At 37.7% G+C, this 22,995-nt stretch overlaps 2 protein-coding genes across 3 annotated transcripts; one reads left to right on the forward strand and one right to left on the reverse strand.

Annotated features, from left to right (window-relative positions):
• The first annotated feature begins 784 nt into the window (after window positions 1-784).
• Window positions 785-5,144, forward strand: LOC114150918 (cytochrome P450 2J6-like). The gene is made up of 9 exons (XM_028027716.1): window positions 785-1,014; window positions 1,278-1,443; window positions 1,521-1,673; window positions 1,752-1,912; window positions 2,426-2,599; window positions 2,711-2,852; window positions 2,948-3,135; window positions 3,881-4,022; window positions 4,177-5,144. Exons 1-9 carry the CDS (start codon window positions 823-825, stop codon window positions 4,380-4,382), a joined length of 1,524 nt encoding a protein of 507 aa, XP_027883517.1. The 5' UTR covers window positions 785-822; the 3' UTR covers window positions 4,383-5,144.
• A 2,341-nt stretch (window positions 5,145-7,485) lies between these two features.
• On the reverse strand, window positions 7,486-20,882 carry hook1 (hook microtubule-tethering protein 1). Of its 2 annotated transcripts, XM_028027714.1 has the most exons (23): window positions 20,750-20,882; window positions 20,601-20,665; window positions 19,286-19,371; window positions 18,812-18,884; window positions 17,508-17,558; window positions 17,224-17,356; window positions 17,031-17,098; window positions 16,343-16,405; window positions 14,930-15,013; window positions 13,280-13,443; window positions 13,053-13,193; window positions 12,493-12,694; window positions 11,919-12,029; window positions 11,734-11,821; window positions 11,315-11,381; window positions 11,089-11,229; window positions 10,923-11,010; window positions 10,454-10,485; window positions 10,292-10,374; window positions 10,116-10,216; window positions 9,916-10,017; window positions 9,746-9,814; window positions 8,495-8,653 (listed from the first exon to the last, which is right to left on the reverse strand). In XM_028027714.1, the coding sequence occupies exons 2-23, from the start codon at window positions 20,643-20,645 to the stop codon at window positions 8,495-8,497; spliced, it is 2,151 nt and encodes a 716-aa protein (XP_027883515.1). In that variant the 5' UTR covers window positions 20,646-20,665; window positions 20,750-20,882. The 2 variants fall into 2 exon arrangements, with proteins under 2 accessions (XP_027883516.1, XP_027883515.1); XM_028027715.1 differs by lacking the exon at window positions 20,750-20,882 and having other exon boundaries at window positions 7,486-8,653; window positions 20,601-20,743.
• Between the last annotated feature and the right edge of the window lie 2,113 nt (window positions 20,883-22,995).

Consider the following 22,995-nt stretch of genomic DNA (forward strand, 5'->3'; position numbering starts at 1 on the left):
CAGAGGCGAGACCAGGTCTCAACGTGGCAAGGCAGGAAGATGCAAGGTGACAAACAAGAATAACATTCCATCCAATTTCCTTCGGCACAATGACAAGACAGAATTAGTGCAGTTCCTGGCAGACATGGTTCCTCAAATGCCTGCACTAAACTTGGTCAGTGTCACAAAAGGGCCTTCTGTCATCAGCACTCATGAAGCTGGTCTTCAGGGACTGGAGAACCAGGGGCTCTCGTGGGGAAGCTGACAGCTGCATTTTTGTGTATGCCAGATATGCTGCAAAACATTGGAGCGAAGCCATCATGATCAAGGCAAATAAATATGCATCGCTTGCCTTAATCATGATGACTTTGCACTGATAGGTGGTGTGATGGGGGATAATCTCCAGCAGTCAATGGGTGAGAGGCAGAGTACAACCTCAGCAGATCATCAGTAATTAATTATTACTTCACATCATGGCTTTAAATCCACAAATATTTTACTCTGCTGACATCTGCTGGTTGGTTAAAGTAAAAATGGCAGACATACACTTCACCAAAAGAAAGAGAATATAGAGTTGAATGACCTGCAGTCTCTTATCCCGTTTCTGAAAATTCATGCTAAATGTTTGTACCACTGAAATATCATAAAACCCAAACAAAACCCAAATCCGTGAAACCCAGATGACCAAAGCAGATGCACATTACAAATGAGTGAGTAGACTGATTCAGTCACACACTTCACATTTACCAGACCTGGAGTCAGCAGAGTACCAGCCCATCTCAGAACCACGTGGACAGAAATCTTGATAAGCCTTCTTTCTTCCCTGCTCTCCTCACTGTGACAATGTGGCTCTGCAGCTTGTGCCAGTGGTTCAGTCTCAGATGGATGCTGATTTTGATTTTTGCGATCCTAATCGTCATAAATTTGTTCAACAGAAAGGATCCGCCTCACTTTCCACCAGGACCGCCTGCACTTCCTTTTTTTGGGAACATCTTCAGCATTGAATCCAAGCAGCCTCATATTTACCTCACTAAGGTAAAAAAAAAAAAAACAAGCAAAGCAGCTGAAATAAGAAAATATTGGTAGTGCAGCATTTTAACACAATTGTTGCTTGACATAAAAATTGCAAATTTTCATAAAAGTCTACAATTTCTTACATTTTTAGAGATGTTTTACTTCAAAAATTGCAACAAAAAAAAAATTATGCTTGGCCACAGTGTCAACAACAAATTGACTGCATTATTTTAGAGTCACATGCTCCACAATAGAACCCTTCTACTCTGATTCTGCAATCACAGCTTGCTGATGTTTATGGGAATGTGTTCTGCATACGTCTGGGAAGACACAAAACAGTGTTTTTGTCCGGGTGGAAGACGGTGAAAGAGGCGTTAGTAACACAGGCAGAAAACTTTGCAGACCGGCCTCACAGTCCAATGGCAACCAGGATTTACTCAGGAAACTCAGGTGAGTCAGGTTGGTCAGATTTAGAGCATCAGGGCAACCAACACTTGAGGGATGTTCGATTTCTTTGCCTTTTCTAGGTGGTCTTTTCTTTAGCAATGGAAAGGTGTGGAGGAGACAACGGCGCTTTGCCATGGCCATGTTGCGTACCTTTGGTATGGCCAAGGGCTCCATGGAGAAGAACATCTGTCAGGAGAGTCGACACCTGCAGGAGGCCATGGAGAAGGAGGAAGGTTGACAGCAGCGGAAAACAGACCAGATTTTTTGCACAGATAGCGTCTTGTATTTAAAGACTTCTGTCTTCTTACTAGGTAAATCCTTTGACCCGGTGCCACTTCTGAACAATGCTGTGTCCAACATCATCTGCCAGATTGTGTTTGGGAGAAGGTTTGACTACAGTGACCAGGACCTCCAGAGCATGCTGAGGAATCTGACAGACATGGCCTACCTGGAAGGCTCAATATGGGCCCTGGTAAGATACAGAGAAAGTTGCAGGGTGTACGGTAATGACAAAAAATGAAAAAGAAGATTCCCCTGAACAGATATTGGTGATTTTAACTCAAACAGCACTTTATTAATTCTACCAAGAATGAGAACAGCAAGCAGACATGTTCAGTCTAGTCTGATCCAATTAGATGGAGTCACTACCCACTTTTCCTGAGTTATGAAACGTTTCTTCACATTATGGGAATGTTTCTGGCTCAGCATTAGGATGTTTGCAAAGAGTTTTGAAACACTGAAAATGGAGGAGTGCTTCATTCTTATCCAAACCTTCCTTAAATTCCAGTAGGGTGAGAAACAATCTGCCTCACATGAGCGCAACTGTTGCTGCAAAAGAAGATTACCGTAATATTTTCCCCAAATTGTACAAAGTATTAAAAGAAGCTATTCTCTAAAATTCCACTAATAGTGTAAAAGTCAGAAAGTAATAAACTTTTTTGCAGTCAGTACATTTTGATGCACTTATTTTTTCATCTCTTAACAGCTTTATGATGCTTTCCCAGCAATAATGAGACACTTGCCAGGGCCTCACAATGGCATCTTCAGCAGCTCCAGCTCTCTGAAGGCATCCATCAGGAAAGAGATAGAAAGACACAAGCTGGATCTGGATCTAAGCAACCCACGAGATTACATCGACAACTTCCTTATAGAGGAAAGAGTATGGGACTCACTTTGGTTCAACCAAAACAAAAAGAGAAAAAAAAAAAGGTTGTGAAGTATCACATGTAAGACTTGACCGTGTATCTGTCTCTTCATTGTTGCTCAACAGCACAACAGAAAGCAGGATGTGGGATTTGTGGAAGAAAACCTGGTTCTGTGTTGTCTTGATCTGTTCTTGGCTGGCAGTGAAACTACTTCAAAAACTCTGCAGTGGGGACTTCTGTACCTTATAAAAAATCCTCACATCCAGGGTGAGCTCAGATCAGAACCATGTTCACCAACAGATCAAATTACCAAAGGAAGACTACTGCATGTGGTCAGCAACTGGATTTGATTTGCTTTATAGACAAAGTCCAGGAAGAGATAGACAAAGTGGTCGGACAGAGCCGCCAGCCCACCATGGCAGACAGATCCAACATGCCCTACACTGATGCTGTTATCCATGAGATCCAAAGGATGGGAAACATCGTTCCCCTCAACGCACTCAGGATGGCTGCCAGGGACACAGCGCTGAGCGGTTACTTCATACCAAAGGTGTGTCTGATCATCCCCCCGAACACATCTGCAGGATCTCACATTTGAATGTTTTAAACAAGCAAAAGTCTGAAGCAACAACAGATGACTTTGCAAAAGCCACAGAAGATTCTCAGGGTGATTTTATCTGCCACAAAGAATAGTAAAACCAATATGTTACCGTGTACTTTAGTTGCTCTGGTTGTAAAGTCTTTGCACAATTCAGGATCAAACATGTCCTTATATTCTGGGAATTATCATTTGATACTTGACATTAGTAAATGTATAAAAAAAAAATGTATCTTCACAAAACTTTCTGTATTTGGATTTTTTTCTATTATTTCCTTCTGCAACCAGTATTTGAGTGATTCTTTTCAAGCCCAGTCATTTAAATGGTTAGGGTTTTTTTAATTTTGATATCTAAAAGTTGATATTCAGATTTAAAAGTCTGGAACACCTACTTAACCTCATCACTCAAGCTTCCCACCTGAGTAGGTTTTTGTAGTGAAAACTCCCAAATCCGGATTTAAAAAAAAATATTCCATTTACCTTTGAGGCCTTTTCTGTTTTTCACTGTTTGTAAAGGACAATGTAACTGACCAACAATGTTCAGATACAGACAAAAACACTTCACACATTATGTAAAAAATTATATCTAATACATGAGCCAGTGACAGAATTATTTTCCCAGTTTCCTGTCTTTTTGGAAGGCATATGATTTTCTCCCTCTCTTGTCGTCTCATAAGTCTGTTTTCTTTCATTGCAGGGGACAACTGTGATGCCTAACCTGACCTCTGTTCTTTTTGACAAGAACGAATGGGAAACCCCCAACAGTTTCAACCCCAAACACTTTCTGGATGAAGACGGCAGGTTCATAAAGAAGGAAGCATTTTTACCTTTCTCCGCCGGTAACAATTGAATTTAAGTGATAATTCTGCACATAAACTTAGTTTGGAATTATGATTTTGAACAGGAAAGACACACTGGTAAAAATGATCTAAGAGGAAACAGAAACCATGCGTTTAAAGGATAGTGATGAGGGTACCTTTTTTCTCTTTTCAGGAAAGCGAGCGTGTCTCGGTGAAGGTCTGGCAAGGATGGAACTCTTCCTGTTTTTTGTCATCTTATTCCAGAAGTTTCACTTTTCCACTCCTGATGGCGCTGAGCTGAGTACAGAAGGGATAACTGGAGCCACACGCACACCACATCCATTCAAGATCTTTGCAAAATCCCGCTTTGACTTGAAGGTTACATGCGATAAAACATAAGCTGCAGGATGGACCACAGGCACTTAGCCAAAGTAACAGATCCATTTTCACAAATTGCAGAAACATCAGTGTTTTTAACCAGGCAATGTTGATGGATCTGACATTCTCCTTGTTCAGACAAATCTATATGTAATAATTTATCCGATTACCAACATTTATCCTAGTCAACCATCACCAATCTTCTCAAACTCATGTGACCCCATGATTTACTCACAAGGTTTTTGTTTTGAGAGCCTGTCAACGAATCGTGTTTATGATGGGATTCATTTCTGCATTTGTTTTTGTTAGTAGACTGATGCTGGATGATGTGATAATATAATCGCTTTCTTTTATTAGTCACGGCTTCCTTAATATAACCTACTGAGGATTGAGATTTGACTGAAAAAAATAAATAAATAAACTGCAATTTTTGAAAAAGATTTTATTCAGCAAAAAAGCTATTAAATTTTCTAAAATTCATTATACATTTCTTTAATAAGTTACACACAAACATTTAGCATTATGCAGGTTGCTGTGTACCTTCTACCTGATTGTACAGTCTATTTTATTAAATGACTATGCCTTTAAGTCAGCAATTTACAATAATAATTAGCTGCAAAGAAAGAGATTCAAGTGACATACATCCATTAACCACATGTGGCCGTATAACAGAACATCTTGTGCTGCTGACAATAAACAGAGAAAAGGCAGTAAAGAGACTGCTAAACCTGAACAGCTTACAATGTCTTGTAAAGGAATTCACACACCTTCTAAAAACACAAATTTCAATGAATTTTTTGGGGATGTTTTGTGGCACACAATATGAAGTGTAAGGAATAAGGATTATAGGATTTCGTCTAAGTAAATATCTGAAAAGTGGGACAAGCATTTTGTATTGACTCTGCATTCATAATTGAGATTAAGGCTGAAACGATTCATTGAGTAACTCGAGTAACTCGATTACGAAAAATCCTCGAGGAAATTTATCTGCCTCGAAGCTTCGCTAAATTTATTGTATTGTAATAAGCAATGCTGTTAAATACGCAGCACACTGGTCTAGCCGGAAGGTTTTTGTGTTGCACAACGCTACCACTTCCGTTAGCGCCTGCAGCACATGTGCTAAGTTTGTAGCTATGGAGGGAACCGGAGAATGCTCAGAAGGAGAACCCCGAAAGCGACAAAAAATGTCAAAAGTTTGGGAACATTTTAGGCTAAACAGAAAGGACAACACAGCGCAATGCATCCACTGCAAAGCAGAATTGGCGTACAGCACGACATCAATGTTGCAGCATCTGAAGAGAAAACACCCGCTACATGCATCCAACTCGTACACGGTTGCCAACAGGTAACGTTTATGTTCTCTTTGCTAACTACGTTGTGTGATAATCTGCCATGTTATAGATGTAAATTGAGGCACATTATTTTGCTAACGTTACATCTAAACATAGCGGTTACTTAACCGGGTGTAGTGTAAATTGTATGTGAGGGTGGAACTGAGAGAAATTATGCAGGACTTAATGTAAGTTTGTTAATAAAAATACGCAGCAACAGATTACAGGCATAAGCTGAAAAGCATTTATTTATTGGTGTCTTTCCATCCTGAAAAGTTACAGTCTTTTCTTCTCGCTACTGTTATGTATGAATTAGAAATTTTTGATTAATATTTTTTGTAGTAATTCTATATTTGTTTATACCTAAGCAATCAAGAATAAATAATACCATCGTTTTAATAAAAATAGCAACATTTTTGCATTTTATCATGACTAGTTAAGGCTGCAGAACTCTGTACAAACTCAAACCTTTACATTTTGAGTAAGTTTATTTTTTTCCTAACATATAGATTACATTCTGTTTTCCAATACATAAAAAAACATTTCACTGCATTTAGATTTTTCTGTGATGGTTAAAAATAATGCTTTTAATTAAAGCATCCTCAAAACTCACACATAAATGAAAGCCTTAAATCCATAAATAAAATAAAACTGAAACTAAAGCTGCTATCATGGCAGATGAGCTGTCAGTGCAGATTCCAACTTAATAATATTAAATGTTATAATATCCAAATTAGTGCACTTGAAATACATTTAATTCATAACAAGGAATAAACAAATAATCATTACATTGTGCTTCTATTCAGTGAACCGAAGAGTCATACGTTGGACAGCTTTGTTCAAAGGGTTCCAGGATGCTCGGTTGTTCAAGCAGCTGAGTTCACAAACAGCATTTTAAATATGATCATCACAGACATGCGACCGCTGTATTCTCTGGTTTGCCTTAACTTTTCTATTTAAAGCTAATGAATATTTTTTTAGTCTTTTGTGTTAGCACTGAAAAAAGCAAGGAATTTGTTGCACCTTAGACTTAAAATATATTGTATAAAATGCAGTATTTACTATTTTGTCTAAACTTGTTTTATTTTTAAATCAAGTATTTTCTTTATTTATCTTTTCTGTTTGAACTTTAGAACAAAAAAGCAAGAGATTTGCTGTACTACTGATTTGAAACTTTACTGGCGGTTTAATGTTATTGCGTTATTATCAATAAAATGTTAGAGTTAAATGAGTTGTTTACTTAGTTCTTTTACGTGTATGTGTATTACTCACTGAAGATAAATACATAAACTAAAAGCTGGAGTATAGACATTTTTATAAGCATATTTGTGAGCCTGCCACTTTATTATTTGAATATAATTTAATATCTTAGTATAACTTTTCTTCAGGTTAAAGCAAACTACTGTTACAAGTAAACTTTCTAAACTACAAACATTTAACTGTTAGGGATGCTCAAAAAGGAGATATTGGACTGATCTGGACTAACTGGTGTTATTGCAGATTTGCCAATAGTTTATATTATAAATTTTTTTTATCCGATTACTCGATTAATCGTAAGAATAATCGATAGATTACTCGATTACTAAAATATTCGTTTACAACAGCCCTAATTGAGATCACAGTGAAAGATGTTTGACAGAGAATTGACCGAGGACTGAATACATAAGCACTCCCCACTTTTCAGATATTTGTAAAGAACTTTATAAATAGTCCATCTTCAAAAGGTCACCATAAAATCCGCCTGTGTCTGTGGCTGCTGCGTGTCAAAACTAAATATTTTTGCAGGGTGGTGGATATTTAACTATATGGTGTCAGACTGATCACTTTTAGCGCAAAAGACAATAAGTGCTTTTCAAAATGTTCTTTTAATCAGCATCCTAATGGAAAACATTGACATGTATTAAAAGTTTTAGTGTTACAATTTGCAGGAGCTTTAAAAGTGTTCGACCTGGATGTGATGGCTGCATGAAAAGCTGGTGTTGAATCATTCATTTCTGTATCAGTAACATATTTATTGACTTAAAGAATCAACACATACAGTAATCAAAAAGGTCCATCAGTTCCCATCGAGAGTATATAGAAAAGATAATGGACTATTCCCAGACCTCTTATTGCAGCACCTCAAGTGTTAATTAGATTTAATATGACTTAATTGGTTTCAACAGCATTTGAAATTATAAACTTTTCAATTATAGGACAAATAGAAAACTACAAGTGTTTGTTTAATGCTTTGAAATCCTTGGTGGCCGGCACCAGATATGGCTGGATCAACACTATTCATGCTGTTGGATTACACCACACCTTTTAAAGTGTCCCCACTGTGACGTACATTTCTTAAATATTTGTACAATCATTTCATTTGATTAGATTTCAGAGATTCAAGTCACCATTTAAACTAAAGCTAAAATAGCAGGCCTCTTTTCCACAAGGATTTTCCCCTTTTATTCTGACCTTACCACAATACAAGGAGAGCTATGTTGTAAAAGCTAAATATGAGGATGGAAAAGAAAAACAAAACAATCACAAGGCAGAGAGGATAGTCGTTGCAAATCTACATCTAGCTTTGGCTTGTGAGGTCAACTCGGGGTAATGTCTCTGCAAGGTTGTCCTTCAGGCTAATGTACAGCAGGGTATAATAACAACCTCTGCTTTGACCTGGGATGGGTCTGATAAGTTCTCACTGATCACACGCAGTCTGACCCTCCTCAAAGGCTGACAGCAGATGCATTTAAGGTCACTTGAGTGCTTACACTGTTGTGTATTTTTGCCTAGTTTAATCGATGTGAGGTGCTATGACACTGTCTATTTGGAGGTAGTGGCAGGCACGCTGGCGGTAGCGGCCCTGCGTGGGGCGTTTGAGACTTGCCGCTGCTGCGTCAGGAAGGACTGGCCGGGGGGGAACATGGCGGCAGCGCGGCCTCCGAGACGAGATTCCATGGCCAACTTCTGAAAGTGCAAACTCTAATAGCACAGAAACCAGAGGTAAATTGTAGTCATTGATTTAAAGAAAACTGAAAATGTCATTAGTAGAGATGTGCCGATCATAATTAGCCAAGTCTGTCTCTTTAGAGAACAATAATACGAGAAGTCCTAAAAACAGTAATCAACACTTTTACCGAGCATACCTGCGGTGAGAAATCATTCATTATCTTAATGCGAAGGCAACATCACGTGTGAGCGCAGTCGCCAGGAAAGAATGGAAAACAAAAATACCTTCTTCGCTGATTGACAGCCGGCTTTAACAAAGGTAACATATAAAAACATAGACGATGTTCAGCTGGGGGAAAAAAACAGCACTAAATGCAACGACAGCCTCCTGGTTTCTGCTTATGTGGCGTTAATAGCTTAGTGATTTAAATACTTCTTATTCTGAGTTGTTCTGAATGTCTAGTGTCAGATAAAACTGTTAGCTTCTACCACTAAAAGGATTTATTTATTTTCAAAAAGCTACATCAAAGCAACTTCATGTTATCTGCTGAAAGTTTAGCTCTCACTCGCCGTCTCACAGCATCAGTAAACTTGACACCTTGCGACATGCATTAGAAAAAATTTCCTTTTATGCAGCTTTTATTCCTCAGTGCTTCCTTTAACTTTATTTATTTACATCCCACCGATAGAGAACTGAATATAGTTAACCAAATCTCGCAGAAACAACACCCAGATTGAAGACGGTTGTTGACAGCATGATATTTTAGTGTCTACTACGGTGCATTTACTGTTCAGTATAAAGTTAGACATTTTATTTTGACCGTTTGTTATTGAATCGCTACTGATGAGTATTATGGTTGGTTGTGAGATGCTGCATTATTTTGGTTTCGCATTAAACTAGCTGTTTATTAACAAGATCAACCTTGTCTAGTGTCAGAAACTAGATCCCAAACAGAAACGTGTTACAACTCTGTCAATGTCTGCAAAAAGAATACAAGCATTGTGTTTTTTTATGCTGCTATCCAAGTCTGATAGTGCTTTAAAGTTCTCTCAATCACTTCAGTAAATGCCACCACTGTGAAATGTGAATAGTATGCATTTTTAATTAAAGCTGTAACAACTCACTTTGTTATACCAGGCTGTAACAATCAGCTTCTCCTCATACTCTCTTAGCCTGGCCTGCTCACATTGACGCTAAGAAGAAAAAAAACACATTCAGCTTCACAATTAATGAATGCTATACTCAAATTGTTTGCAAACTCATACTAGAATCAATTAAATAAAGCTGCAATTACTTCAAGGTTGAGAATCTGTTTGTCCCGATCTGCCAGCTGGCTTCTGAGAGCCTGGATCTCAGCGGTGGCAGGATTCAGCTTGGGGTCCAAGGCTCGAATTACCTTCAAGGCAAAAGTAAGGTTCAAGATGAAAATACTGATAAGTAATTTGATTTCACCCCACATCTAAGAGTTACCAATGCTAAATTAATTTAACTCACATTGCGAGCCTTCTCCAGATACATCTTGTATCTTTCTTCCATGGCCCGCATGTCGTCATCCTTCTTTTTCAGAGCAGCCATCAGCTCATCCACTTTCAAAGCTGAGAAGCAACAAGTCAGTTTTCTATTACATGTTGAAAGCACAACACAACTGCATTAAAACTTTTAAACCGTACATGTCTGGGTGTGGTCAGGCTGAAGGTCCTCCAGAAGCTCTTTCTTCTTCATGATTTCATCCTGAGCCTCGTTCAGCTGGGACCTGAGGAAAAACAAGTGATCCACTTCCACCTACTGGAGAACATAAGCTTGTATTTCTATTTGAGAGCAAACTCACTTACATGTGAGCATCCAGTTTCCTCTTTAGATTTGACTGAAAATGAAAAAGATATGTCAAAACTGAACACAACATCCTGGATGAAGCCTCTCTATTGAAGGCTCTTCCTCATTTTTCATGTCCATATCACATACTTTGTCAAACTCAAATGTCTAATTATGCAAGTAAGTAATTGAGCCTAAGTAACTAAATACACAAACTACTCAAATAGCAGGTAATTCAGTACTCAAGTGAGTAAGTAACAAGTACGTAAGCAAATTAACCAAATACTTAAATTAGTAACTAGGAACTTAAGTAATTAAGTCACTAAGTAATTGAGTAACAAAGGGAGTGAAAATGTATTTGTCAAGAAGGAAGAAATTAAATATTTTCCACTCCCTGATCTCTCTCACTCAATTATCATTTTTTCCAGTCCGGCTTCAGACTACATTGTAACTCTGTTTTTTGCTGACAGAGCATGTTTGCACCCTCACATCATCTGGTTTGGCAGCCTGACTCTGCAGAGCCTTCTGCAGCTCTTCCACCTGCTGCTGCAGCTCACCGATGCGCTCTAGGCTCAATCTGAAGATGAAGCAGCAAACAGAAAAACGTCAACATGCAGAAAGAGAATCAACACAAAGGAGCACAAATGCAGCACACCTGTTCTCTGTGTCCAGTTTGCTGTGAGTCTTCTCAGCTTCCTCCAGCTGGGTCTGCAGGGTGGCAATCTTCTCCTGCTCATATTCCTCCTGCTGCACTCTCAGCAACTTGTTCTCATGCTGCAGTCTGATGACCTTTTCTCTAAATAACCACGACAGTCAGTAATCACACACAACATTGTAGCAGAAAGAATACAAATGGATACGATGAAGCAGTAAAATACTACCTGTACTCAATGGGAATTAATTCAGCTGCCAGGTTTTCATGGCTGGGGCTGCCAGAGGGAAGGATCCCTAAGTACAAAAAGGTACAGTGATGTGAAAAAAAAGTATTTACTCCCTTACAATTTTCTTCTGGTTTTGCTTCTTTTTTTTTTATTGCCATACTTATATTTTCCAACCAGACAAAGATAACATCAGTAAACAGAAAATGCAGTTTTCTAACAATTTAAGTCATTAAGGTAGAACAAGATAATAAAATTAACTTCCTTGCCCTCGAAACCTAATTAGTTGTTGTTGTCAGGCTGATTATTTGTTTATTTGAAACATGTTTGAGTGACAAAAAAAGAAATCAGTGTGAGGATAAATCATTTCCACAGTACTTTAGGTAGTAAATAAAAGCATCATTAATTGATTGATGAAGTACCTGATTGTGAGAGCTGGTCCTGTTGAGCCTGAGTGCATCGCAGCTCCTCGTTGATTTCCTTCAGAGAATCTCGTTCAATGATGATACGCTAACGGTGTAAAGTTTTTTTTTAAAAAAAGGTAAAGATGTTAAGCAAAGCCAATATATAGTACATATTAATGGTGAAATGTTATAAGATGTTGAACCTCTTTTTCTTTCAACACAGTTTCATGCTTCTCTTCCAACTTTTTCATCTCAAACGCCATGATGTCTGCGCGTCTGGTTTCCTCTGACAACTTATTGTGGAGGTCTTGGACCTTTTGAAACAAAAAACCAAATCTGTTTGTAGAGCTGAAACGATTAATAAGATGAATCGATTATTGAAATGATCGTCAACTAATTAAGTAATTGGTTAATTGTTAACTAGAGCATACAAACTCAAAAAAGATAATTTGCTGAAAGAATATTAGAATATTAGCAGATATTAAGCCAAAACTGTCCAAAAAATATAAACATTTTGCATTTAAGATGAAAATCTTCTTTGTAAACATAGTACAAAACAATCTTGAATAAAAATGCTTAAGAGGCTAAATAAAAAATTTGCAAAGTGTGGCAATTTATTATCAGATTGTGAGAATAGTGAATAGAATAATCATTTACTAAAATAATCGTTAGTTGCAGCCCTATATGCTTGGTACTAAACACATTCTCCAAATGCAAATTATATGACATATAATCAAAAAATGATATGTAATCTTGCAATAAGAGTAAGCTCTTTACTTGTCTTTTGTAGGACTCCAGCTGTGCGCGGGCAGCGTTTGCTTTGCGCAGCTCCTCCTCCAGAGTGACGCTGTTTTGCATGTAGATCATGTTATTCTCCTCCAACAGCTTCATCTGCCGCTTTAGGTCACCGAGATTCTCCAGCTTACGCTTGTAGGTTTCCACTGATGCCTCCAGAATCACCACTCTGTCTGAGCAGTTCCTGAAGAAAATCAACACAATTATTTCCAGTAAATAAGTCAAATGTTGCAGTGAGACTGAAGTGTCGTTTGTAGTAGTAGTTTGCAAAAGCATTTATACTCTTTGGACTTTTACAAACATTGATGCGTTTGCTGGAATTCTCTTACAAGCACTGTAAAATGGAAGTGCAGGCCAATTTCGTTCAACCTACTTATTGTTTACTGAGGTAGAGTATTAGGGTGACACATAGATCAATGTATTTAGGAGTGAATAGAAGCTAGAAAAGTTAAACTACAGTTTAGAAATCAGTGTTGTACAGATATTAACTTTATTACAAATGACAAAAAGAACAACTTTGGAAGCATTTGTTTAACACAAACCTCAGAACATCCAGTTCGTCTTTGAGAGCCCGTGATTCCTCTGCCAAACTGGTAAGCTCATCGTTGCGATGCTGAAGTTCAACCAGCTGCTTCTCCAGCTCCTCACAGTGGATCCGGTAGTCATCCTTGGCAGCTTCCAGCCTAGAGGTAGCATGCGCACACACATGAGCATTTGGTCTTCGCTGCAAATACACAGCTGAGAAGCATTTAAAGCCACAGTAAACAACCTAAAGTTCTCTTCCTGCAGAGTCTCCAGTTGCTGCTGAAGCTGACTGTGTTTCCTGCCTGATGGCGTGCTGGGGTCATCGAATGTGTCCAACTGGCTGGCTCGGTCTGTTAGGACATCGTTCTCGGCCAGAATGCTGTTACGTTCCTCTAGGAGGGCGGCCACCTGACCAGGAACAAAAATGTCAGTGCAGCTCTCATTAGGAGTTTTATGTTGATGTGTATTAAAGTAAGCAGAAAGGAGCTGCAGTGTTAAAGTTCCTGCAGGTCAATAACAGCATGCAGAGCAGAAAAGTTACATCTGAGAATTAAAAGAGACAGAAGAAACAAAACACAACTCCAATGTATGGCTTAGCTGTAAAGTTTCACATTGTTGAATCAGAAACATTGATCTGAGAGGCAAGTCAGGTTTCAGACATTGTTCTGGCTTCTTTTGTCACCCTCTGGATGAGTTGCTGATCCACTTGTGGAGTAATTTAAGAAGGTCAGCCACTCCGGCGAAGGTTCACCACCATTCTAAGTTTATTCATTTGTGGATATGCCCTGTAAATGGCTGTACAGCCTTTTGTTTTTCATCCATTATTGAATTTCTTTGGTACTGGGTGCAAAGTGTTGCTTTTTAGACCTTTTAGTCTGCTTCATGTTGTCACACAGGCCCAAGTTATTTCTTGATTCTAAAGGTTTCTTCGTAGTCTCATGTGGGTGGGGCTAACAAGACCGAACTTAGCTTTCTTGGTTGAACACAGTTAACTGATTGACCAAAGTCAGCAATTATTTGTTCATGTAAGACCAAGTTGGTTTATGCAGTTTTTTCCATTCAGTAAATATCTCATATTTTCTAAAGATTTACACATAAAAAAAACGTAAATGAGTAAGGGAGAAATACTTTTTCACAGCACTGTACTAATAGACTGAATTAGGAAGACTAAAACCATTGCCCGATTTTAAGGTTATGCTATTAAGACAATACCCCTAAAACACACATATGGACATAAAATAGTCATTTAATGTAGCTTGACTTCATATTTCAAGGATTTCTGAGCATGCTTTCCCCTAAAGAAGAGGACAAATGGCTAGTAAAGTTCCCATTCAAATACTGGAATATTGCAAAAATTACTAAACAAGCTTTGCATATCTCATCAGAACCCTGTTTGAGCCCTCTGTTAGCAAAGTTAGAGCAAACATTCGAGTAGCTGGTTTAGATTGGTTTAGTTCCCGTCTCCCCGACGATAAGCTGCACTTTACTTACCTCTCTGCCCAGAGACCCAAGCAAGGCAGGAAATTGACCAAATCAATCTGCTGAGAATCGAGGTAAACAGTTGATCAGTCCCTGTGTTATACGTGGTCTCCCTGCACACTAGCGGTGGTAGTGCAGGCTGGATGCCACAGTGGAGCCAGCACAACCCAGACTGAGTCCACAGTCATTCTGCCACAGCAGCTCCAGACAATGGAGCCAAGCATTACAGAGAGTTGCAAAACTTTGGGTTACACTGTACCAAAAGCATGCATGTCTGAACACAGACAAAGTTAAAATCTGCAAACTAATGAGATGTTCTAGAGTCCACAAAAAAAACAAAAAGCTTATTGCCAAGTGCTTTATGAAGAACTTTATGTCTGAACAGAATGAGGTTGTGCACGAGCTTTATATTCACCTGTAAGTCAAGCTCCTGACAGCGTTGGGCTAAGGCGTCCTTGTCTGACATGAGTTCAGAAAGGTCTGCCAGGAGTTTTTTCACCTGGACACATGATTGAGAAACAGAATTACAATGAAAAATAAAAAATAAAACTTTAGAAAACACACTTCTCAAATGTCAACCATCAGAACTATTTCAATTTAATTTATTTATACAGCACCATTCGAGACAGATGTCATCTCAAAGCATTTTATAAGAAAAACAACCTTTCCACATCCTCTGTCATGCGTCATCCACAAACTTCATTTTATTTTGGTTTTATGAAGACTTACACAAAGTAGCAAAAACTGAAGTATAAAAGAAATTATATTCGGGGTTTTTTTTAAATAATTGTAAAACATTTATATTCAGACTTCTGAATGAATAACTCATAAAACTGGAGTTCGACTGGGCCATTGTAACACATGGATATGATTTAATGTGAATCATTCCAGTAAACCTCTGGCTGTATGTTTAGGATTGTCGTCCTCCTGAAAGTTGAACCTCCTTCCGAGTATCTTGTGCAGCCTCTAAAAGGTTTTCAAGTTGGCTCTATCCATCTTCTGATCAACTGTGAACAGCTGGGAATGGCATAGTGGAGTTTTTGTGCATTGTTAGTTTCAGTCCACATAATGGTGTTTTGCATGAAGACGGAGGTCATCTGACCAGAGAATGTTCTTCTGCATACTTCCTGTGTCACCAGTATTGCTTGTGACCAGCTGCGAACCTGACACCTTCAGGCTTTTTTTACCCTAACAATAGGTTTGTTTTGCACTCTTCTAAAAAGGCCAGGTTTATGGAGAATAGAATAGAATAGAATTACTTTATTCATCCCAGCAGGGAAATTATTTCACAGTTACAGCAGCATAGAGACAAGACACACAACAACCACCACTGAGTAGCAATGTAGACAAGATAAAATAAGAATAAAATATGACATGCTGTCAATATAAAAAGCAGCTTAGAGCAGTCCTTGCAAGGATTCAAAATGCAGAACAGAATGTATATGTAAAGAACATAAGTAGCACTTGTCCTGTCAACACATTCACCCACCTAGGGATCTCTGCAGCTTCTGGAGAGTTACCATGGGATCCTTTGCTGCTTGAATGATTAATTCAAGCAGCAAAGGCTCAGTCTGTCAGTTTATATGGACAGTAATGTCTTGGGGGAATTGCATTTGTGTTTTTCCATGTTCAGATGAAGTATGGAAAATGTGATCTGTAGATTCTGTATTACAGTTTGTGATACTTTGTGACAAAGTGTGAAACATATCAATGAGTTTCAATACTTTTGAAATTCAATGCAGCTCTTGTTAGATTCTTTTACAGCAAAACATTGAACATTGTTGATTATGAAATGTCAATTAGTGAAGAATTACTTTACATTACTGACCTGCTGTTCTGGGTCCCCTGACAGCTCTGTTCCTAATGCTGCTGAATTATCCTTTTTCATGAGCTGATGAGGAAAATGCCATCAGGTTATTAGATATAAGCAACAGAAGAGCTGCAAAACATCAGCCTAGTTAAACCAGGGTGGTGACAAAATATCACTAAGGAACATAGAAAACCTAACTATGATGATATTCTACATTTCAAAATAAAAGAATAAATGTGGAGAGAACCTTATGGTCACTACCAGTGTTGGCAGACATGAACATTAGAGCTGGATGATAAAACAAAAGCATCAAAATATAAAATGATGTTGGTGAACAGAATGATAACAATGACACATAAATAGGTAACCGGGTTTAATGTCCTGCGACAGACTGGCGACCTGTCCAAGGTGACCCCGCCTCTCGCCCGGAACATTAGCTGGAGATAGACACCAGCACCTCCCGACCCCACTAGGGACAAGGGTGTTAGAAAGTGGATGGATGGGTGGATGGTTTAATGTCTTTCTGCTTTGGGTTCACAGCAAAGACAGAGGCCAGATAATGACTGGTCTATCCAGCTCTTTCCACAGCAACTTCTGCATCTGGCACCTTTCAAAGACTTTTTCAGACATTAAAACAAGGTGCCAATTTTAACTAGAATTGTCTGTAAAATCTAATTTAAATGAGAGATAAACTTAACAAACCAACCTCCTGGATAGCTTTCATGACCACATGCTGCACAGACTCCTCCATGGTCATAATTATCTGAATGTACTCTGCCAACAGAGGAGAACATCTTCTCAACAAGAGGATTTTTTGCTTTTACTTCAGAAAGACTTATAGAATTATAAGCAACTATATTTATACAACATCTGTTCCAATTGTAAAAGCAGTAACAAACCTTGTTGCTGCTCACATCTGACAGCACAGCCCAGTATGAGCTGCAGCAACCTTCCCATCTCCACCGGCTCTGCGTGCTCTGCCACCCGTGATACATCCGGCAAAGGGAAGTATGAAATGTCCTGAGCGATGACCTGGTGATACACAGGCATAAATAAAATCCTTATTTATGTCTTCATATACCTTATAAAACCTTTATAGACAAAACACTTCCTAAATTGCCAAATAAAAACCAATATAAAACCACTACTGCAGGAAGCCAGGGGGAATCTATGGACTTCATACCTCATTATAATAGTCGACCACCTTCTGAAGGATCTTCTTCAGATTGTTCATCTGAGAGGAGAGAGATTTGAAAATATAATCAGCTTCAAATGTATCAAAAAGACCAATTGCCAACTAAGGCTCCAAAATGCAACATGCAATAATGTTGGTGAAAGTCACTATATGAATATGACTTGCAATAAATAATAAAAAAATTTTACTCAACATCGTTAGTCTCAACATTCTGGGTTAATTCCAAATATGCAATTTTTTAATGACTTCACCACCACTTTACCTTCTAAAACAATTTTTTGCTGCATTAAAGAATAAGCATCAAATATGTTACCAACATAGAATCAGAATCCATGTTACTTAAATTATTAGCTAAAATTTACTGCAGCCAAACCAGTTCTTTTCTATTTTAGTATTGCATGCAATGATAGTTTTGATAATAAATTTGCATTGAACTGTGCAGTGCTACATCATACACCAATATAAGTAACAGTATACTAAATAAAAACAACAGAGGCAGTTTTTCCAACTGCCTCTGTTGGAAAAACTTAACTTTAACAATAAGAAACTGGTAAAAACTTTAACTCTACTTCAGAAATTTTACTTGACCTCATAAGCAGATCCCTCTGTTATATTTTTTACTTTTGTTTTTCTTTTTGCTGTTATATACCTTTTTTTTTACATGTATTTGATTGTATTTCTGACACTTTTTCTTATGAAAACAGTATAACTGAAAAAGTACACATTGTTTTATTTTACCAATGTATATAGGTTTATTTAACTTTTGTTTTTTTAGTTAATTCATTCTGCTTTAAATATTTCAAGACTTTAACATTAACACTGTCAATGTACGTAGTTATTCCTTCTTATTTTTTTAAATATATTTTGATATTTGTCATTGAGTTAATGATCCTATGTATGTTCATGTAATTTGTTTGAAATAAAGTTTAAAAAAATACAAAATAAACAAATAACTGTATTCTAATTGTAAAGACAAACACACTCCAGGTAAAATCCATATTTGCCACAGAAATATTTACAAAGCTAAATAAAGAAGGAGGAATAGAAAACACACACAAGCTAAAATCTGCCTTCTAGTCATCATCATGACTGTTTTGTTAGATCGTCAACATAATCTAATCCTAATATTATTATAATTAATCCCACACTTGAATCACAACAAATCTATTCAATGCAGGTTAAAGACAGCAAGAAAGGAGCAGGTTTGTGGTCAGCATTAAATGAAATGTGGAGCAACCAGTGCATTCAGTCAGAGAGGGCCAATGCTACACAGTGAGGATGTGTCTTTATACCTTCAGTCTCCAGTTGTCCTCAACATCTGTTTTGATACGGCTCGTCCATGCTTCGTTGAACCACGTGGGGTCTCTGCACCACAAGCAGTGGAAAGAAAAAATAGTTGAACTGCATGTAACATCTTTTAGAAAAACGGAAAAATCATTTTTCTTTTCAATGATAAAAGTAATTTATCACTAGGTAAGGCCAACGTTTGACTACTGATCTGTGAGATTATATGCCTGAAGCAATTATACTCACTGGCATAGTTGGAAAGTGGTTTCACAAAACTAAATAAAAAATAAATAAAAACAGCAAAAAAAAAAAAAGTACATTTAATTCAAACGGGGGGAAAAAACTTTTTTTTAAAGTCTCCAGGTAATAATTCCCCTTCTTTTTAACAACTAGTCATTTGTTTAATCATTGGGCATTGCACAAAATGTTTTTTTTTTACAGATATACCATCTATTTTCTTAATACATGTGATTTCTTACATCTGATGAAGTGCCTGTGACATTGCTGCTCCCGTGGTGAGCTCCTCCACGGTGCTGCAAGGTGCTGGAGTGTTGAATGTCTGCAGCTGTGAGGAAAAACACAAGATCGTTATGATCATAGTAGTGTAGCCTAATTTATCATCATCATCATCATCCATTCTACTATTGAGAAATTTAGACTTGTCCTTGGGAAAATTTCTAATAGTAAGAAATACACAAAAAACTAAATGTGAAAAGAGGTGTCAGGTGACTAGTATCCTGCAACTTTTATAGTATTAGAACTTGTAGAAGAGTGCAACTTTCAGATTGTTTTAAACCCATGTGTTTTTTAATTGCTCATTAAAGAAATGCAGATCTTTTTGTACATTTTACAGACATACCTAGTGAAAATAAAAATAGAAACATGATCTAGGGATACATAATATATTGGTTTCACCATCAGTATTAGGTATTGTTTGTCATTTTTATCAACTGAGCCAAAGTTTATTTCCATATTGCTGTCGTTTGTGTATGTGTTACAGGATGTGGTTGGTCCTGTAGTATTTATTTGGCAATGTACAGTGATAGTGATGCAGTGCAGGACTATAGGATGTTTAACTGAAGCATCACAGAAGTAATGTCAGTGGTGTGGTCGTCTGCAATTTTAATATCATATTTTTACATAAGTACATCCTCAGTAAGATCTAATAAATCTACATGAGGTCAACATACTTAAACAATACTAGGTACTCTCCTAGTTTTTGAGTTATAAAGCCACATTTAATAAGTTACATAGCTTTCCCCCCCCCCCTTTTAATTCCAGGAGCACAAAACAAATCTCCTGATTAATTCAATTAGCTGTATGACTACAGAAAGGGAATTTTTAAATTGATTTTCAGTCTTGGTCCACTCAACTTTCTATATTTATTTCAAACACTTTTAATGTAACTTTTATTTATTAACGATATTCTTTTATTGTATGTTTTTATGTTTAATGATTATGTATTTGTTGGGTTATGGCACGTTCAGCGCTCCATAATTGACATCTTTGCATATGTTGAATGCTAACTGTAACATGCAGCAGGCTGTAGTTTTCTTTGTACCGGTTGACTTGGTGTTGCTACGGTAACTATGCCTTTCAAGCTAACGCTAAGCGCTAAAAAAAAACTATCAGTTTATTGTAGACCACATAGGATAGTATTAGCCGTGTCTTCTAACACAACTTCTTTATTTTCACTCGGCTAGCTTTCCGCAGAGCCCTACCACCTACACCACACAGGTGACAAAAATACCGCAGTCCTTTAAGCTTCACATTCACTTGACCAAATACACTCACCCATATTATCAGGCTTTCCACCAGCGCTGTTTCACCGTCTTCCATTTGCTTCCCTTTTTGGTTTTCTAAAAAAAAAAAAACGTAAAAAAAATATCCTCCACCTGTGTCAGCGAAGCTCTTCCGCTCTGTCCCGCTGCATTTGACCTCACCTGCTGCCAAAGGTAAACTGCCAACGAAAGATACGTAGCTCGAGAGCGAATTAGGACGCTTTACGCTACGAAATCACGTAAAGTGTTGGTGAATGACGCTGCTGCTAAGCTACTTGGCGTTCAGTTGCTGGCGGGAGGACTGTTTATGATGCCAAAGACTTGACCAATCAGCATTCAGTTCAGATATGATTGACAACTATTTATAATATTCCAGCCAATGAAAGTGCAGCACTGGGATTCCGAATACGCCTTTGTGATTAAGAAGCGATTAAAGCGTTTTACCCTGCTTTCACTGATCAAACGACTTTTCACTCGTTTAATGTACTAAAGGGAAATTTCTAATTTACCCATTTTCAGGATGAAATAACCTCTAAAAATAAGAAATACTAACACGAAAATAATTAAAATTTAAATGCACGTCAAAAACAAGTTATCACAAAGAAATGTTTTATTTATCTAAAACAAGAAGATAAAAACTCTGATATAGAACAGTATTTCATTTATTTATTACATCAGCAAAAATATTTTATTGAAGTTTGATTTGTGCTTGACAGTGTTTATTTGAAATAAACCCCCATCCATAGAGTTAGTAGAGGTTGGAAAAGCTCATTGGTTAAAGCTGAGAAAACTAAAACTTTGGGAATGTTAATCCATTTAGCTGTAGATTATGTTATGGGATACCAGTACTGTTCCCTGGCAGCCTCAAAATTCCCCAAACAATGCAGTATTTTGTGACAGGCAATAAATAGTGTGTTATGCTGCATAATCACATTATTGAACAATAAATTCAGATCAAGTTGATTTTAATTGTAAAGCAAATAGTTTATATAAAAGCAAGACTGGGTTTCTAAAAGTAATAAAGACAATTGAACTGAATACATTTAAATCTGAAAATGCAGCTGGGTCCATTAAATAATCAGAAAGGCAGATGCATGCTGAGACAAAAAAAAACAAAACTCAAAACTTTTTAAACCAAACAACGAGGTTTAAGGTCTGAGAAAAAACAGAATAATTAGTCTCAAAAAGGTGAATGCATGTCAGCTGCTGCTATGGAAGAAGTCTTCTTCTTAGATCCATCCGATTCCTCAGATCTGGTCTATTTGGTTAACAACGAAGACAGTAGGACTAAATTAGCCTTGTTTTATTTTTATTAAGACAAAGCAAGAAACTCATAAACAGGACATTTCAAGGGCTGAGTTTAAAACATTTCAGTAACTAAATTAAGGAAGCTCTAGTCACTTCTCTAACAGTACCACTTCATTTTAAGATAAATATGCCAAAGTTTGAAACAAACTACCCAAACTTCTAATTGCTCGTACTTTGACAGTGAACCCATCGTTCTCTGTGTTGGTATTGTCGCTTTATGTTATGGTTTACAAAATGATATCACCAGAAAATTACTGAATGTAGGTGTGTGTGTGTGAGGGAACACTGGCCATTACCCATCCACCCTGGGTGGAGCGGTTCCCCTCTGTGCCAGTTTTAAATGTCAGCTGGTGAGCGCTGCGGTTTGATCTGAATTCTGCCACTCTGTGACACTGACCCTCACTGACTGATAGCGACTATTTTTAGATGACCTGAAGCCAGCAGACTCTCCAGCTTTTATCTGGGGTGCCAGAGTAAATATTAGTCAAGATATTCCTGTATTGCACACACGCCTGAACTATGTGAGGCCTGTCATGTCCAGGTTCAGTGTCAACGTCTGTGAGAGAAATACTGACGGCAACATCTGACATCCGCTGCATTATCAAGAGCACCGTTTTGGGTTATTTACTTTGACACAGTAATTGGTCAAAAGATGTGATGCAAAAATCTAGTTTTCTAACTAATATCACCCCATTTAGGAGTTTTCCATCTCTTGGTTTGCTGTCGACACATCTCCTTTTGGGTTGAAAACTTTGTGGTTGTTATTGAATTTCAGGTTACACCATGATGACAGAACTAGTGTGAAGTTAGTCTGATTGTAGTGACCACTGTTCCACACCTTTCATCCTTTATCTCCGTTTGTCTGAGCAGTCAGATCCAAGACTGGTTGGTGTCTTTTTCCATAATGAAAGCTGAGCTGCATTTAACTCGTTCGGTCCTACCATTTAGTCGTTATGGTTTGGTTTTACTCTGTTACACATCAAAAGCTCTGAATTTTTGTATTCGTTTGGCACAGCTGACTTCATCAAAATTTTAAAAGCAGCAATGAGACCGCTCAGTCAAACTGAGAACATTACGTACGCACCAATCAGGCTTTTACG

Source organism: Xiphophorus couchianus, chromosome 9 (assembly GCF_001444195.1).
Source record: "Xiphophorus couchianus chromosome 9, X_couchianus-1.0, whole genome shotgun sequence".
In the NCBI taxonomy this organism is placed as follows: domain Eukaryota; kingdom Metazoa; phylum Chordata; class Actinopteri; order Cyprinodontiformes; family Poeciliidae; genus Xiphophorus; species Xiphophorus couchianus.